The sequence below is a fragment of the Phyllostomus discolor genome, chromosome 9, assembly GCF_004126475.2.
Source record: "Phyllostomus discolor isolate MPI-MPIP mPhyDis1 chromosome 9, mPhyDis1.pri.v3, whole genome shotgun sequence".
Taxonomy (NCBI): domain Eukaryota; kingdom Metazoa; phylum Chordata; class Mammalia; order Chiroptera; family Phyllostomidae; genus Phyllostomus; species Phyllostomus discolor.
In genome coordinates this window covers 87,532,665-87,547,046 of record NC_040911.2, presented here as the reverse complement: position 1 = coordinate 87,547,046, position 14,382 = coordinate 87,532,665, and the positions used below count along the sequence as shown (strand labels likewise).

Genomic DNA, 14,382 nt, shown 5'->3' with positions numbered 1-14,382 from the left:
TCTCAGTTCCCAAACACTCCCAGCAGGAAGACGAGCTCCTACCTGGGCCGTCTGGTAACAAACCACCCTTTGCCAAGCAAAGAGGAATGGAAATCCCTGGTCTCCTCACCTCCAGGCAAACTCCCCTGTGTACACTCGCAATGAGTGGGAGGACAGAGCGGTGCTACCCACATTTGGTCCACAGACATGTAGAAACACGTGGGGCCTTCTGAGTGTCACGATGACAAAGGGTACTAATGGCATTTAGTTCACAAAATCTAAGGGCACTAAACATCTTGTAATGCTTGGGATGATGCCACACAAGGAATTACCCCATGGTATAACTGTCAACAGCACCTTTCCAGCCCCAGCTGAGAAACACTGATCAGCAGGAAAGCACAAACTGAACTTCCCAGCATCTACCACACATGGGTATTGCCCCCTCCCCCACTTTACTGACGCCTTCCTACAGAAATGGAATAGGTCATAAATACAAAAGTGTCCAATGATCTTACAGAACCCAAAATTCTGCCCCAGCCAGTGTGACTCAGTGGATTAAGCGCTGGTCTATGAACCAAAGGGTCACCAGTTCAATTCCCAATCAAGGCACATGCCTGGGTTCCAGGGCCAGGTTTCCAGTTAGGAGCATGCCAGAGGCAACCACACATTGATGATTCCCTCTCTCTCTCCTTCTCCCTCCCTTCCCCTTTCTCTAAAAATAAATAAATAAAGTCTTATAAAAAAAAGATCCTAAAATTCTGCTCCCAAGAGGATGCAACTGTCCTTTCTCAGCTCTCCCACTCCAGCAATCCCCAGTATCAACACCACTCTTGTCCACTGGGGAAGGAGAGAAAACCACCAGCATTGTGGCAGCATGGGCCCCTGGGTCACCTCCAACAGGGTACATCACAGCCTATCCCAGGACGTCCACACCCAAAAGTGCCCCTAAAATCTTACTTGCATCAAGGGAAATGTGAGTCATTGTTAACTTTGAAATCTGTTAACATGGAACACAGAAGTCCCAGTACAGACCTCCTATTGCATGAAAATTGTGAAAGTCTTTGCCTTCTCCCTCTTATAATTTTCACCCTCACAGCTAAGATCTGAAGCCCCAACTCCTACACTTCACACAAAGATGACCCTGGCCTTTCCTTGTAAGCCCTGTCAATCATAAAGAAGGTATGCACAGCCATGTATGCTACTTTTTAAATAACAAAAGATGCTCTGAAGATACTCCCTTTTATTGTTTGCCCCTGAAATTAAATTGGCCAGGCCATTTAAGGAACAGTGTTTCTGAGGATGAAGATCCAGAGCCTGTGGCAAGAGACTATCCATGTGCACAGACAGGTTGGGGCCACCTCCCCTTCTCCCAAATCTTTTCTCCACATATAACGACTAAAAAGACCTCCCTACACCCTCTTCTGAACTGCTTGGGGAAGTCAGGTTTAATTCCAGTACAAAGTCACCACTATAAAGATGAAAGATCTAAACAGGGAAATGCAAGGGACAAAGTGCCCAACTATGGAACAGGGCCAGGAGCACTAGCATTTCAGCGAGGAAAGAGAACACCCTCTGACTGATTCTGCAGATGAAAAGAAATCTAGCCACGGTCATCATCTGGGGAGCATCACTTGAGGATTTTTTAGGCCTTTACAGGGACCACCTTCTTACCTACCTCAGTCCATTTCTGGCATCTCATTAAGAAGAAATTCCTTTGGTTTAAATGTAGTCAAGTTTTCCAAGTTTACAAAAAGTGAAGGAATAGTTACTCCTATCCAGGGCTGTCAACTGATTCAGCTCACCTCAACAAATACTGTCACAATAGCTAGCATACCTCACAACCATCCTCCCCTTCTCTTACACACACTCTACCCTCACTCCTGAGTTTCAGCGGGGCACATAGCCCCCTGCCTAGGCTCCCCGGCAGTTAGGTGTGTCCATGAAACTGCTTGTTCCTTTTTCTACTTTCCCCTTATGGGGCTTGGAGCAGAGTTGAGGTACAGATGAGACTGCTTCAACCACACAGATGAGAATAATCCCAATGCAATGCCAAAGGAATAAGATAGAAGGATCCCAAGTCCCTAAGTCCCCAGACAGAATCCTTGAGAAAGTCACCTACCTGGCCAGGACTCCTACCTACCCTGAAACATGCATTGTGTGAGAAAGAAAATTCCATTTTGTTTTAGTCTCTTTTGGGGGTCTCTGTTACAGCAGCTTAGCTTTCACCCAAACCAATATATATTCTCGCTGATGTGCCCTGCTCAACCAGTCCTTGTCATGCCAATACTTGAAGCCAGGCCTCTGCCCACCAAAATGCAAGAGAAAACAGACCCTAATTCTGCCATCTCAGGGTTCTGACACTCTGCCCTGCCTGACGCCAAGAGGCCTCCAGGACTAGTCAGCACAAAGGAAACCTTGTCAGAGAGTGGCCTGTCATGGCTAACTCACTCGTGGCGCTAGTTTGTCATTGTTGATGTCACTAAAATGGTACCCTATGGGAGAACTTAAGGAGAGATTTTTACAGAAGAGAAGCTGTCCCTGCACAGATTGTGCTAACACCATAAGAAAATTTATGGAACTGCTGAGGAAAGGCGGTTAGAAAGGTTAGAACAAGTACTTGGCAGGAGCCAGGACCTGAGTTCTAGTCTTGGCCCTGGAAACTGTGGAGGGAGGCTGCCCCACTCAAGGCTCAGTTGCCCTATTTGGTAAAGAGGGGGAGGTTATAAAAGCCAACAGACTCCAACAAGAGCTGCTTGTCTTTCTCAGAGTTTACATAAACTTGGGTCACCTGACATACAGAATGCAGCCACAGAAGGGAATTCACACCCAATTTAACTACAGACTCTGGCAACTAAAAGCCAGAAGTCCAGCTCTGAAAGGCTTAAAACTTTTCTGTATGAACAAACCGTCAAGGGATATATTTACTGAGCAACCTCTATGCTAGAGAGCAGGCTTGCCAACAACGCCTCTTCCAACAGCTTTCAATTTTACCCTGCTTACCAGTCAAGGTTTAGAATGATAAACAAAATGTGGTACTATACACAATGAAATATTATTCAACCTTACAGAGATAGGAAATTCAACACACGCTACCAAATAGATGAACCTTGAGGACATTACACTAGATGAAATGAACCAGTCATAAAAAGACAGGACCCCACTGACATGAGGTACCCAAAGCAGTCAAATTCATAAGGACGGGAAGTAGAGTGGTGGCTGCCAGGGGTTGGGCAGAACGGAAATGAAGTGGAGTTATTTAACGGGTAAAAAGTTTCCATTTAGCCCTGGCTGGCGTAGCTCAGTGGATTGAGCGCGGGCTGGGAACCAAAGTGTCCCAGGTTCAGTTCCCAGCCAGGGTACATGCCTGGGTTGCAGGCCATAATCCCCAGCAACTGCACATTGATGTTTCTCTCTCTCTCTATCTCCCTCCCTTCCCTCTCTAAAAAATAAATAAATAAAATATTTAAAAAAAAAAAGTTTCCATGTTACAAGATGAAAAGAGTTCTGGATATTGTTTGTACTTACCACTGCTGAACTGTACACTGAAAAAACGGTTAAGAGAGTAATTTTTTTTAATTATGTATATCTTAAATATTTATTTTTACAGAGTAGGGAAGTGAGGGAGACAGACAGGGAGAAACATTGATGTGAGAAGGAAACACTGACTGGTTGCCCTTGTATACGCCCCGACTGGGATGTGCCCCAACTGCGGACCGAACCCATAAACCCATGCATGTGTCTGGACCAGGAATCAAATTGGTGACCATTCGCCTTATGGGACAATTAACTGAGACACTCTAGTCAGAGCTATCTTACCAGTTTAAAAAATGAAAACAGGGCTGCGAACCAAAGTGTCGCAGGTTCGATCAGTCAGGGCACATGATGCCTGGGTTGCAGGCCATGGCCCCCAGCAACCGCACATTGATGTTTCTCTCTCTCTCTCTCTTTCTCCCTCCCTTCCCTCTCTAAAAAATAAATAAATAAAATCTTAAAAAAAAATAAAAACAAAAACTTTAGAATCGACACCAAAACAAAAAACAATCTAAACTATAAATACACATGCTGTATCTTGACTGTGATGGAGACTGAAAGAATGTATACATTTGTCAAAACTCAACGAACACTTAAAAAATAGATGAACTTAATTTATGTAAATATACTTCAATAAAGTTGATTTTTTTAAAAAAATGTTTCACCCTGGCTGGTGTAGCTCAGTGGATTGAGCGTGGGCCTGCGAACCAAAGGGTTGTTGGTTCAATTCCCAGTCAGGGCACATGCCTCGATTGCAGGCCAAGTCCCTGGTTGGGGGTGTATGAAAGGCAACCACACATTGATGTTTCTCTCCCTCTCTTTCTCCCTCCCTTCCCCTCTCTATAAAAATAAATAAATAAAAATCTTTTAAAAAAATGTTTCATAACTGAACATTTTTAGTAAGGTCATCTGTCTTGATTTTGTAGCTTTCCAATTTCTCAAATCTATCCCCATGCCAGGCCATGCCAAATCAGACATGTCCCCAAAGCTATAGGTGCCACACTTACTGCAAGATGCTCATCTTGAGCTGCAGGCCGTGCAGAACCTCGATCACTCTCTGCACATCCCCGAGAAGCTGGTGCGTGGCCACAATCTTCTTGGCATTCTGGTGGGAGTAGTTCTCTTCTAAAAATGCCAGGCCATGCATATGTCCCCTAGTCAACCACTCCTTGTCATACCAGTACTTTAAGCCAGGCCTCTGACCTAAAATAGTGAATGACAAAGAGAGTTAATGCTTGGCCTGGAGGAAACCGTATTATTTCACCGTTGTACAATTATCACACAAAGGATTGGAAGGATGGGTAGGTGTGTCCGTTATATTCATTTATTCATCCAATATACATTTACTTGGCACCTCCTATATTCTAGGCTGTCTAGTAAGTGTTAGGGACAAGATAGTAAGAAATGTAGTTTCCTGTAAGAAGTGTAAGAAATGTAAGAAGTTTCCTGATCTCCACGAAATGTCCAAAGGTGCAGTGGGAACTGGAATATGTCTTTAAATTTAAGTCATACCATCCCCTCTCCTATTTAAACCTGAAAAGACATTCCACTGCACACAGTAGAAACCCAAAGCCCTAACTCTGGCCTACTGAGGCTTGTAGGACAGGCTACTTTCTGCCCTCTTGGCCCCACCTTTACAGTGGCCTCCTTTCAGTTTATGGAACATACCAAGTTCTTTCTGGTCTAGGGTCTCTGCTTTAGCACACACTCTGGCGCACTATTCCCAAGGCCTTTGCAAGACCAGCTCCTCACCACTGCTCCTCAGAGAGGCCTTTTGTCATCTCCCAAAGTAAGACAGCCTCTTCAATGTCCCTTAGCTGTTCTCTGATCAGTTTCACCTTCCACCCCCACCCCATAGCAGTCATCCCTATCTAACAAGTTCTAGTTCATCTGACTTATTTTGACATCTGTTTCTGGTCCCAGCTCCACTAAGCCAAAAGGATAGTAACCATCTTGTTCAAGGTTGTATTCCCAGTGCCTGGAAAAATACACCCTGAATGGATTCATAAAATGGCTAGAATCCCCAGGTGCCCCTCCAACTGCCAACCACCACTGAACTAAGTAACGACCAGGCTCCCTCCCTTCTCTAGACCTCCACCCACCTGGTGGAGATGACCTGGATGGCTTCAGTGGTCTCATCCATCACAGGGACTCTTAAGAAGGACTAAAAACATGACACCATGTGACTTGGCAGCGTTTCTAGCTCCAAAAGCCCAGGGAACAACTTTCAGACTGTTGTTTCCCTCCCAATATCCAGGAATAACCTAAATAATCCCTATCAAGGTCCCTGGGCTCTTCCTGGCTTTACCAAGACTCGTGATAGTAACGCACCATGATTCTGTTAAAAGCATCTGTAAATAACCTTTAACTCTGTTAGGTTAAACTTCTGGCACAAGATATTGCAGAGTGCAACTGAGTCTACAAACACAACAGACACCGAGTTCTCAATTCAATGAGAAATCTATTCACAGTCTTGGCAATTACAGTTATTAAAGAGAGTATAAAGGAGGTAAATGGTAATGGAAAAAATACAATAAAAATAAACTATTAAAAAATAAGTTCAGAAAGTGTACAGGAATTGATGAAGAACATGTGTATGATTTCTAAAAAGAGAAAAGTAGAGGGAAAGAATGGGAGACAATGAAGTACATAAAAGAGATTTTTAAACAGCGCCTTAAGGAGCCCCTCTGAAATCTCAGAGGCAGCTGCTACAAGAAGCCACCTGAACAGGATTCAGAGCAGCGTTGTTTTTCCAAGACAAAAGTTAGAGACACTGGTTTTCATCTTCTGTCATGTCCACTCTGGGCCTGTATTTTCTTGCCTGTCAAATGCTGGGGCTAAACTAAGTGGTCTCTGAGATTCTGCACATCAAAAATACTCTATGACTCATAGATGAACCTTCTGACCATATTCTTTCCTTGAGATAAAGGGAAAAACAGAAGCAGATTCCTCTCTGTCTATGGTCTAATCTAACACAAGGAGACACAGTGTCACAGACAGAGGTTATCAGACCCTGAGGGGACCTACCTGCCGGAAAATGAACTGTGGTGGCCAGCTCCGCCCTACACAACCAGCAAAATTAAGAGATTTGGCCCCGAAAACCAGTCCTAATTCCAATTTGCTTCATGAGATTATTTTAAAAAGTCATTCACATCTATTACATCGATTTCTTTTTCATTAGCTAAAATGGGAGTAGGTGTTCCTACCAGGCCCTCACAGGACTAAAAGGAGTAACAGAAGCAGAGGTTCTCAAGCATTGCCTAGGCGAAGGAGATCAAGGGACTGGAGCTGAGGGGAGACGTTACAGGTGGTGAAGGGAGAAGATGTTACCACCCTACTGACAGCAAGACAAGAACAACAGATTTATAATCCACCCCTAAGACTTCTCTGAAAAGGGGCACCCAAGAGCCACAGGCCAGCCTGGTAGCCGTGGAACAATGAAATTAACTGACCCTGCTAAGGAATTAACCCACTGCTTTGGGTGGCAGATGGGCTCTTCAAAACCACACCTTTCCCTTTCCCCTCAAGGGCACATCTCCCTCCCTGGTGCCAATGAAGCAATGGAGGGCAGATGCCACCAGAGGGAGCAGAGTCAGGTTTCCAACCCCCGACCAGCCCGTAAAAGCCAAGGACAGAGCCCACATCCTCATGAACTCTCAGGAAAAGGAGAGTTCTGAAACTGGAACGACACAGAGAAGATTAGCATGGCCTTTACACAAGGATGACTTGCAAATCTGTAGAGCACTTCATAGTTTTTATAGAGTCACGCAAGGTGAGTTAGTTCTAGAGATCGGTTGTACAACACTGCTTCATTCATACACAATACTGTACTGTACACTTAAAATGTAAAGAAGGTATATCTCACATTACATAACATTTACAATAAAAAATAAATAAATCTAGCTCAAGGCCAGCTCTTCCACTGGGCGAACCTTTTCACACAACGTCTCTTACTGCTAAGCTCAGGGAAGCTGGCCACCAGGTGAGTGAGCGACAGAGTGAGAGGAGTCAGAGTCCAGCTGATGCTGAAGAATGAGTCTCAAGACCATGGACACTTGGGCTGCTTCACAACCAGCTGTGCCAGGGAAAAGGCTACATACTGTTAATATCCCTGACTCCAGAAATCTCTACCTGGAGGGTCTTGGCAAACATAACAGGTGTATTTCTCAGGCACATTTTCTTCCAGTAATCCCATGCAGACCCCATGCTGCCAGCACTGGCACTCTTCACACTGTTAGAATTAAAGAAGCAATAAAAATTAAACTCAGAAAATATCCTCTGTCCAAAAATAAGACCCACCCGTGAGGGGAGGGGACAGCGGGAGGTGGAAGAAGAGTGGGGAGAGAGCACCCACAACCGACTTATACAGGTGTGGAGCTGCAACCATTCACCTAGACCTCTGCTAGCCAGTATGACAGCTATGAGCCACCTGTGGCTCCTTACATTTGCGTTAACAAATTAAGTTAAAAATTCTGTTATTTAGTCCCACTCACCATATCTTAAGTGCTTAATAGCGGCACAAGGCTAGTGGCAACTGTACTGAACAACACAGATGAAGAACATTTAGATCCATTAACAATGTTGGTCTCTAAACATGGTTTTCACTCTCATTTCTAGAGGCTTAAACTTTCCTGACCTTTTGGACAGAGGAAAAATTGCTGAAGTACTTAGAGTAAGGCTAACTTGCAATGACAAAAACCTGAGTTTGCATTCTGGCTCAGATATTCATTAGCTCTGTGACCTTGCAGGGGTCACTTCTGCACCCTGAGCTTTAGTTCCCCATCTGCAAAATGGGATACTATCCTAACCAACCAAGTGGGCTATTTATGAAAAACCAATGAGTTATGTATAAAAATTCCTATCTCACAACTTTAACTATTAAGAGCCCAGAACTACTACTAATGGGCAATCTAATTCCATTTTGGTATCTCCTGAAGTAACCATGTGCTAGAACTTTGCATTTATTTTCTCTAAACCTTACCAAAGGTCACACAGCTGAAGAGAGGCACAGGTGGCTCAGAACACAAGCCAGGCAAACTGCAAAGCTAGCTCTTTTAACCCCTAAGCCTCACTGCTTTCCTTGGGTAAAAGGGGAGGTGGGGAGAGGGAGGTGAAGGAGGCACAGGAGGTACAAAGGGAAAAGAAAGGAGCAGACAACGAGGGCAGCAATGGGAGACCTGTGGAAAGTAAGCCTGAGGACTAAGGGCCCAGAGGAGGAATTGAAGGAGGAAAAGCAGATGTCAAAAGAAATACTAAGATAGTTCAAGCAATTCCAAACCAGGGCCCCAAACCTTTAAGTACCCAACTAAATGAATAGCTCTGGAAGGCAGAGAGTGAGCTTCCTGACATGGCCTTGAGGATGGGTCACCAGCCTGGCCACAAGGGACTAAAAGTCTGAAGTTCAGACAATCTTCAGCCACTTGGAGTCAGGCAGTCTCTGCATGAAGAGGGCTTTTGTGGGCAGATAGAAACCCTCTAGGAAGCTGATCATTTTGGAATCAATCAGAGCTAGAAGAGAAACTTCAGATTAAGACCTGATCCAGATTTTTCCATTTCCAATGAGAAAACTAAAGCTCAGAGAGAAAATAAAGAGTGTATAGCAACAAAGGTAGTTAGCACAAAAAAGTCTAGCAATTAGAATGAAAGTCTCTCTCACCAATGAGTTTGTAAGTGTCTTGAAACTAAGATTCACCACAATTGAATCAAATACAGCCAAAATGAAAATCTCAAAATAGCTTTCTTCACATGAGTCTGGCTAACATGCATTATTCATTTTTAAAAAATACATTTTATTGATTTTTAGAGAGAGGGGAAGGGAGGGAGAAAGAAAGCGAGAGAAGCATCAATGTGCAGGAGAAACATCAAGAGGTTGCCTCTCGCATGCCCCCAGCTAGGACCTGGCCCACAACCCAGGCATGTGCCCTGACTGGGAATCAAACCAGCAACCTTTCAGTTCATAGGTTGGCACTCAACCCACTAGCCAGAGCCATTATTCATTTTGTAAAAAGTTTGAATTTAGAAATGAACAAGAATAACATAAAAGATAAAATATCTAAGAATAAATCTAAACCAATTTAAGAATAAAAATACCTAAGACTATCTAAGAATAAAACGTGCAAGATCTCTATGAAGAAAAATTTAAAATACTATTTGAGAGATGCAGAGCCTTAAGCCAATGGTAAGGTGCACCTTATTCCTGGATAGCAAGAGTGGGGTATGGCATTGGGGCAAATGCGTAGCCACAGTCCTCATCTTTTTATCCTATCTGGATAAATTCCAGGTAGATCAAATATTTACATGGTTTAAAAAAAAAAAAATGAAACCCCAAAAGTACCATAAGAAGCCATGAGAATTCTTTTATTAACATTTCTATAAACTTTTATAAACCTTCAAATAGAAAGCAACTATTATTCAAATCTCAGAAGCCATAAAGAAAAGTTTAATATATTTGACCTCAGAAAAACAAAAAATCTAGTGTCCCAGGTTTGATTCCCAGCCAGGGTACATGCCTGGGTTGCAGGCCATAACCCCCAGCAACCGCACATTGACGTTTCTCTCTCTCTCTCTCTCTCTCTCTCTCTCCCTCCCTTCCCTCTCTAAAAATGAATAAATAAAATCTTAAAAAAAAATCTGTAAGACAAGCCAGAAAACAGATGGCAGAGTAAGAATATGAATACAAACATTTGTAACTGTTCATTTGTAACAACCAATACAAAAACACATCTACAAAAAAGCCTATACAAAAGAGCAGCAAAAAGACCAAGCATTCAACAGAAAAATGAAGAACATCAACAAAGAAAAAAACCTAATTCTTAAGTAAAAAGATGTTCAAATCAACCCTTAGAAGAATAAATGTAAAGTAACTTGAGTTAATATAAATTACTGTGAAATAAAAGTGGACTAATAATATGCATAACACAGTATTTCTAGGTTTGGGGATTACATGTAAACATCAATCAACTTTTTATACTTTTATGTACTGTCTGAAGTTTTTATAACATTTACTACCATCATCATAAAAGTGTTATTCTTATGAAAAACTGTTTATAGAGCATAATTCTCATTTATATGTGCATGTGTATGTGTGTATTCCAAAATATTAACAGTGGTCATCCATGGGTAAAAATAATCTGGGTGATTGCTTTTTTTTTCTTATGATTTTATTTATTTATTTTTTGAGAGATGGAGAGCGAGAAAGAAAGGAAAAAAAACACCAATGTGAGAAACATCGATCAGCTGCTTCTAGCACATGCCTCAACCAGAGACTGGGTCCACAATCCAGGCATGTGTGCTGACCAGGAATCGAACTGCTGACCTTTGATGTTGTGGTATGACACCCAACCAACTGAGCCCCACAGGTCAGGGTTCTGGGTGATTCTTGTTTTGTAATTTGTGATTTTCTGCATTTCCCAAATGCTACAATTATGAAATGTTTAAAACTTATTTTAAAATAAATAGCAAAATGGCCCTGACTGGCATAGCTCAGTGGATTGAGCGCGGGCTGCGAACCAAAGTGTCCCAGGTTCGATTCCCAGCCAGGGTACATGCCTGGGTTGCAGGCCATAGCCCCCAGCAACCGCACACTGATGTTTCTCTCTCTCTCTCTCTCCCTTCCCTCTCTAAAAATAAATAAATAAATACATCTTAAATAAATAAATAAATAAATAACAAAATGGCTATAGACTATTTTTTCACTTAGAGAGCAAAGGTAAAAAGGTTTAATAGCATAGTGTATACTAACAAGGATGCCTGGCGTGAATTCTTTGGTAGTGCCTCTAGAGAGGGTTTATATAATATTGCTATGACAAATAGCAATATTTATTAAAATTACAAATGCAATACTCTTTAGCCCAGGAATTCCACTTCCCAAATTAGGATCCACAGGTATATTTATACAAAATTATTTATTACATCACTGTAATGACTAGAAACAATCTAAATGTCCATTAATAAGGGAAAGGTTAAATAAATTACCATCCATGCATTCTGTAATCATAAAAAAAGAATAGGGAGCTTTTTATATTTGAAAATGAAATGGTCGTCAACTTATATATATTGTTATATAAAAAAAGATCTTGAAAATACTACATCTAAGACACTACTTTTTAAAAAATGCTGGTTGCAGACATGTGAATATATTCAATGCCTATTCATTTAATGCCTCATACACTTAAAAATGGTTAAAATGGTAAATTTTGTTTGTATAATTTACCACCAAAGACAGAAGAATGAAGAGAATATATTTGTTATTGCTTGTTTAGCTACAGACTGTGGAATGACACACAAGACGAGGGCTGCCTCTAGGGTAGGGCAGCTGACACTGACGGGTGGCAGTAAGACTTTTCTCTGTATACCTAAGCATACTTTTCAGACTTTGAACTATGCGAATGCCTTAGCTAGCATCAGATAAATAATATAAATTTTAGAACAAAACTTTTAACATGGGCTTCTTGTTAAAACTGCTATGCAATTTATACTGTGGTTTGGCACCTAGCATATATGTGTTGCTCTAGGGCAAAGGTCAACAAACTACAGCCCACAGGCCAAATCCAACTGGAATCCTGCTTTTATAAATAAAGTATTTTATGAACATGTTCATTCATTTCACATATATACTTGCCTACAGCTGCTTAGGGCAGGGCTGAGTAGTTGCAAGAGACCATATGGTCCTCGAGGCCTAAAATGTTATCTGATCCTATTAGAAAATGTTTGCCAAAACCTAGCCTATAATAATTAAAATAATTTAAGTATCAAATGGGTTTTCTGATGTTCATTTTCAATGTGGTATCCAGATTTCTCAAACATTCAAAATTACTATGTAGGACTTTAACCTCCCAAGTGATTTGAATTAGTAGTAGTAAATAAATTCAAATAATAATATATTTGAGTAATGTTGGTATCAATCAAATAATGAAAATGATCAAAGAAAATTATTTCTCTAAAGTAATATACGTATTATAGGAAATCAACTAAATGTATTCTAGGGTTGTATAAATTATCAATGTAAATTAAAATTTTCTTTTAAGAAAAAATTATTTGAACCTTCCTAGATGATGAATTAATTTTAAAAGTTTAAAATGTATTTGATCCAGTTAGCTCCCTCTAAATTTATGAATGCCTTTTTCTAAAAGTCCTGAGTGGAAAATGTACACTGCTCATAATGACAGGGAAAGTCAGAAACTGTCCCTCCACAACACAAAGCCAGCTGGACAGCAAGTGGATAGCAGGAAAAGTCTACAGCAAAACTGGAGGGGTTCTGAAGTGAGCTCATCATCACCACAGTGCCAGACAGGAAGCCACAGTGTTGAGTTGAGCTGGGAGGAGGTCATGCAGAGCCTGGGAAGCAGATGGAAGTCAGTTCTGGGCTCTGCCATGTAACAGCTGGTATGCCTCAATACCTACAAACTTAGTTTCTTCCTATAGTACAGAATGGCACACCAAGCTCTACCTCCCAAACACCCTTGATCCTTACTACTTATAGAAAAATGGAGAAAGAAACACAGTGGATTAGCACTGTGTCCCATACTGATAGGCCAGAATAGCTTTGCCAGAGTGGCCTTCATCACTCACCCACTAAAGGCTCCTACGGACAAATGAGGACCAGATCAGCTTCCAAGGCCCAGAACTGAGCACATACATGCAGACATACAGTATAAAAACTAACAATCTCCAACATCCTCTTAAAAACCAAACTTAAAAAAACGCATACTCAAACATGTTCTGAGCTTAATGTTAAGACAACAGAGCCCACCAGTACACATAATTCTGTATTTCTGGGTTAGGTCAGCAGTATGCTGTCCTTTGAACAAAGCTTTTCCTCCCACTTCTGATTAATCAAAGTGACTACACAGTATATTGTTTAGAAAAACTCACCCAAACAAAGGCCACAAGCATTAGGCTTATCTCACAAAAAGAGAAAAATGATTGAGCCATTGAAATGCTCTAAGCTGGCAACTGTCACTCACAACCCTGACTGCATATCAGAATTCACAGAAATAGGCCCACCATTCACATTTCTGAACTTAGAAGTGAGAATTATCCATTTAGAACTTTCTACACTATTTTTTTACCTTTATACATTTTGGACTCTGAAAAGAGTCCATTAGGAAGGGGGGTTCTATGCTTACCAAGTTTGAAAACCACTGACCTAAGGCATACTTGAGGTCATAAACATCGGACAATACTTGAGACCATTCATGTACCCAGAATTCCCAGAGATTACCTCTGATAAAGGCTATTCCAAAGGAAAGAAACTCCCAAAGAATCCTGACCAATGTAACCACGACTTACTTTAAAAACTCAGGTTTCCTGGACAGCCAGGCAGCTGCCAAGACATTTATGACAGCCCTTGGAGGCAGCCAGACAGGAGCTACCTCTGCCAGAACTGAGATTAAGAGAAGAGAAGGACCAGAGGCAAGGAGGCGCTGGCCAGTGATAGTTTCCCCAAGCAGACAGGGGGGCCCACCCCACAGGCACATCCCAGAGAAGGAAACGACAGATACAAAATGTCAGGGGCAAAAAGAACAAGAAACAACAAGTTGTAAAACTGGCCTCCATTTCTTTAGGCCAGAAAGGAATTTTATCTCAGAGAGAAGGTATGGGTCCACAGGAAGATGCACTGCCATTCCAGAAATCTGGGGCCCTGCTGTTCAAATCCTCACTGTGTGACCACAGGCAAGGCCCTTCCCATCTGTGGGTCCCAGTTGCCCCAAGCAGAGCACAAGAGGTTTAGACTCAATGATCCCTTGAGGCCTCGCTTCTTCTATTAATAGGCTATTTACACCAGCCTGAGATTCAGAGGAAGCTAACCCAAAAAGCAAAGCTCAATCTGTTGCTGAAAATACTATCAGGGGGCTGCTGATGTGACTTATT

General features: G+C 41.8%; 1 protein-coding gene and 1 non-coding gene across 5 annotated transcripts in view; one reads left to right on the top strand and one right to left on the bottom strand.

Moving 5' to 3' along the window:
• PHF20 (PHD finger protein 20) overlaps window positions 1-14,382 on the bottom strand; it is a 100,128-nt gene that overhangs the window by 9,346 nt on the left and 76,400 nt on the right. For all 4 annotated transcript variants that reach the window (XM_028524815.1, XM_036009772.1, XM_036009773.1 and 1 more), the window contains 2 exons: window positions 7,642-7,741; window positions 4,518-4,713 (listed from right to left, as the gene is read on the bottom strand). In XM_028524815.1, coding sequence (XP_028380616.1) covers window positions 4,518-4,713; window positions 7,642-7,741 — 296 coding nt within the window. The remainder of the gene's footprint in view (window positions 1-4,517; window positions 4,714-7,641; window positions 7,742-14,382) is intronic.
• LOC114507125 lies at window positions 7,164-7,267 on the top strand. The gene has a single exon (XR_003685402.1). It is a non-coding gene; the product is annotated as a U6 spliceosomal RNA (small nuclear RNA).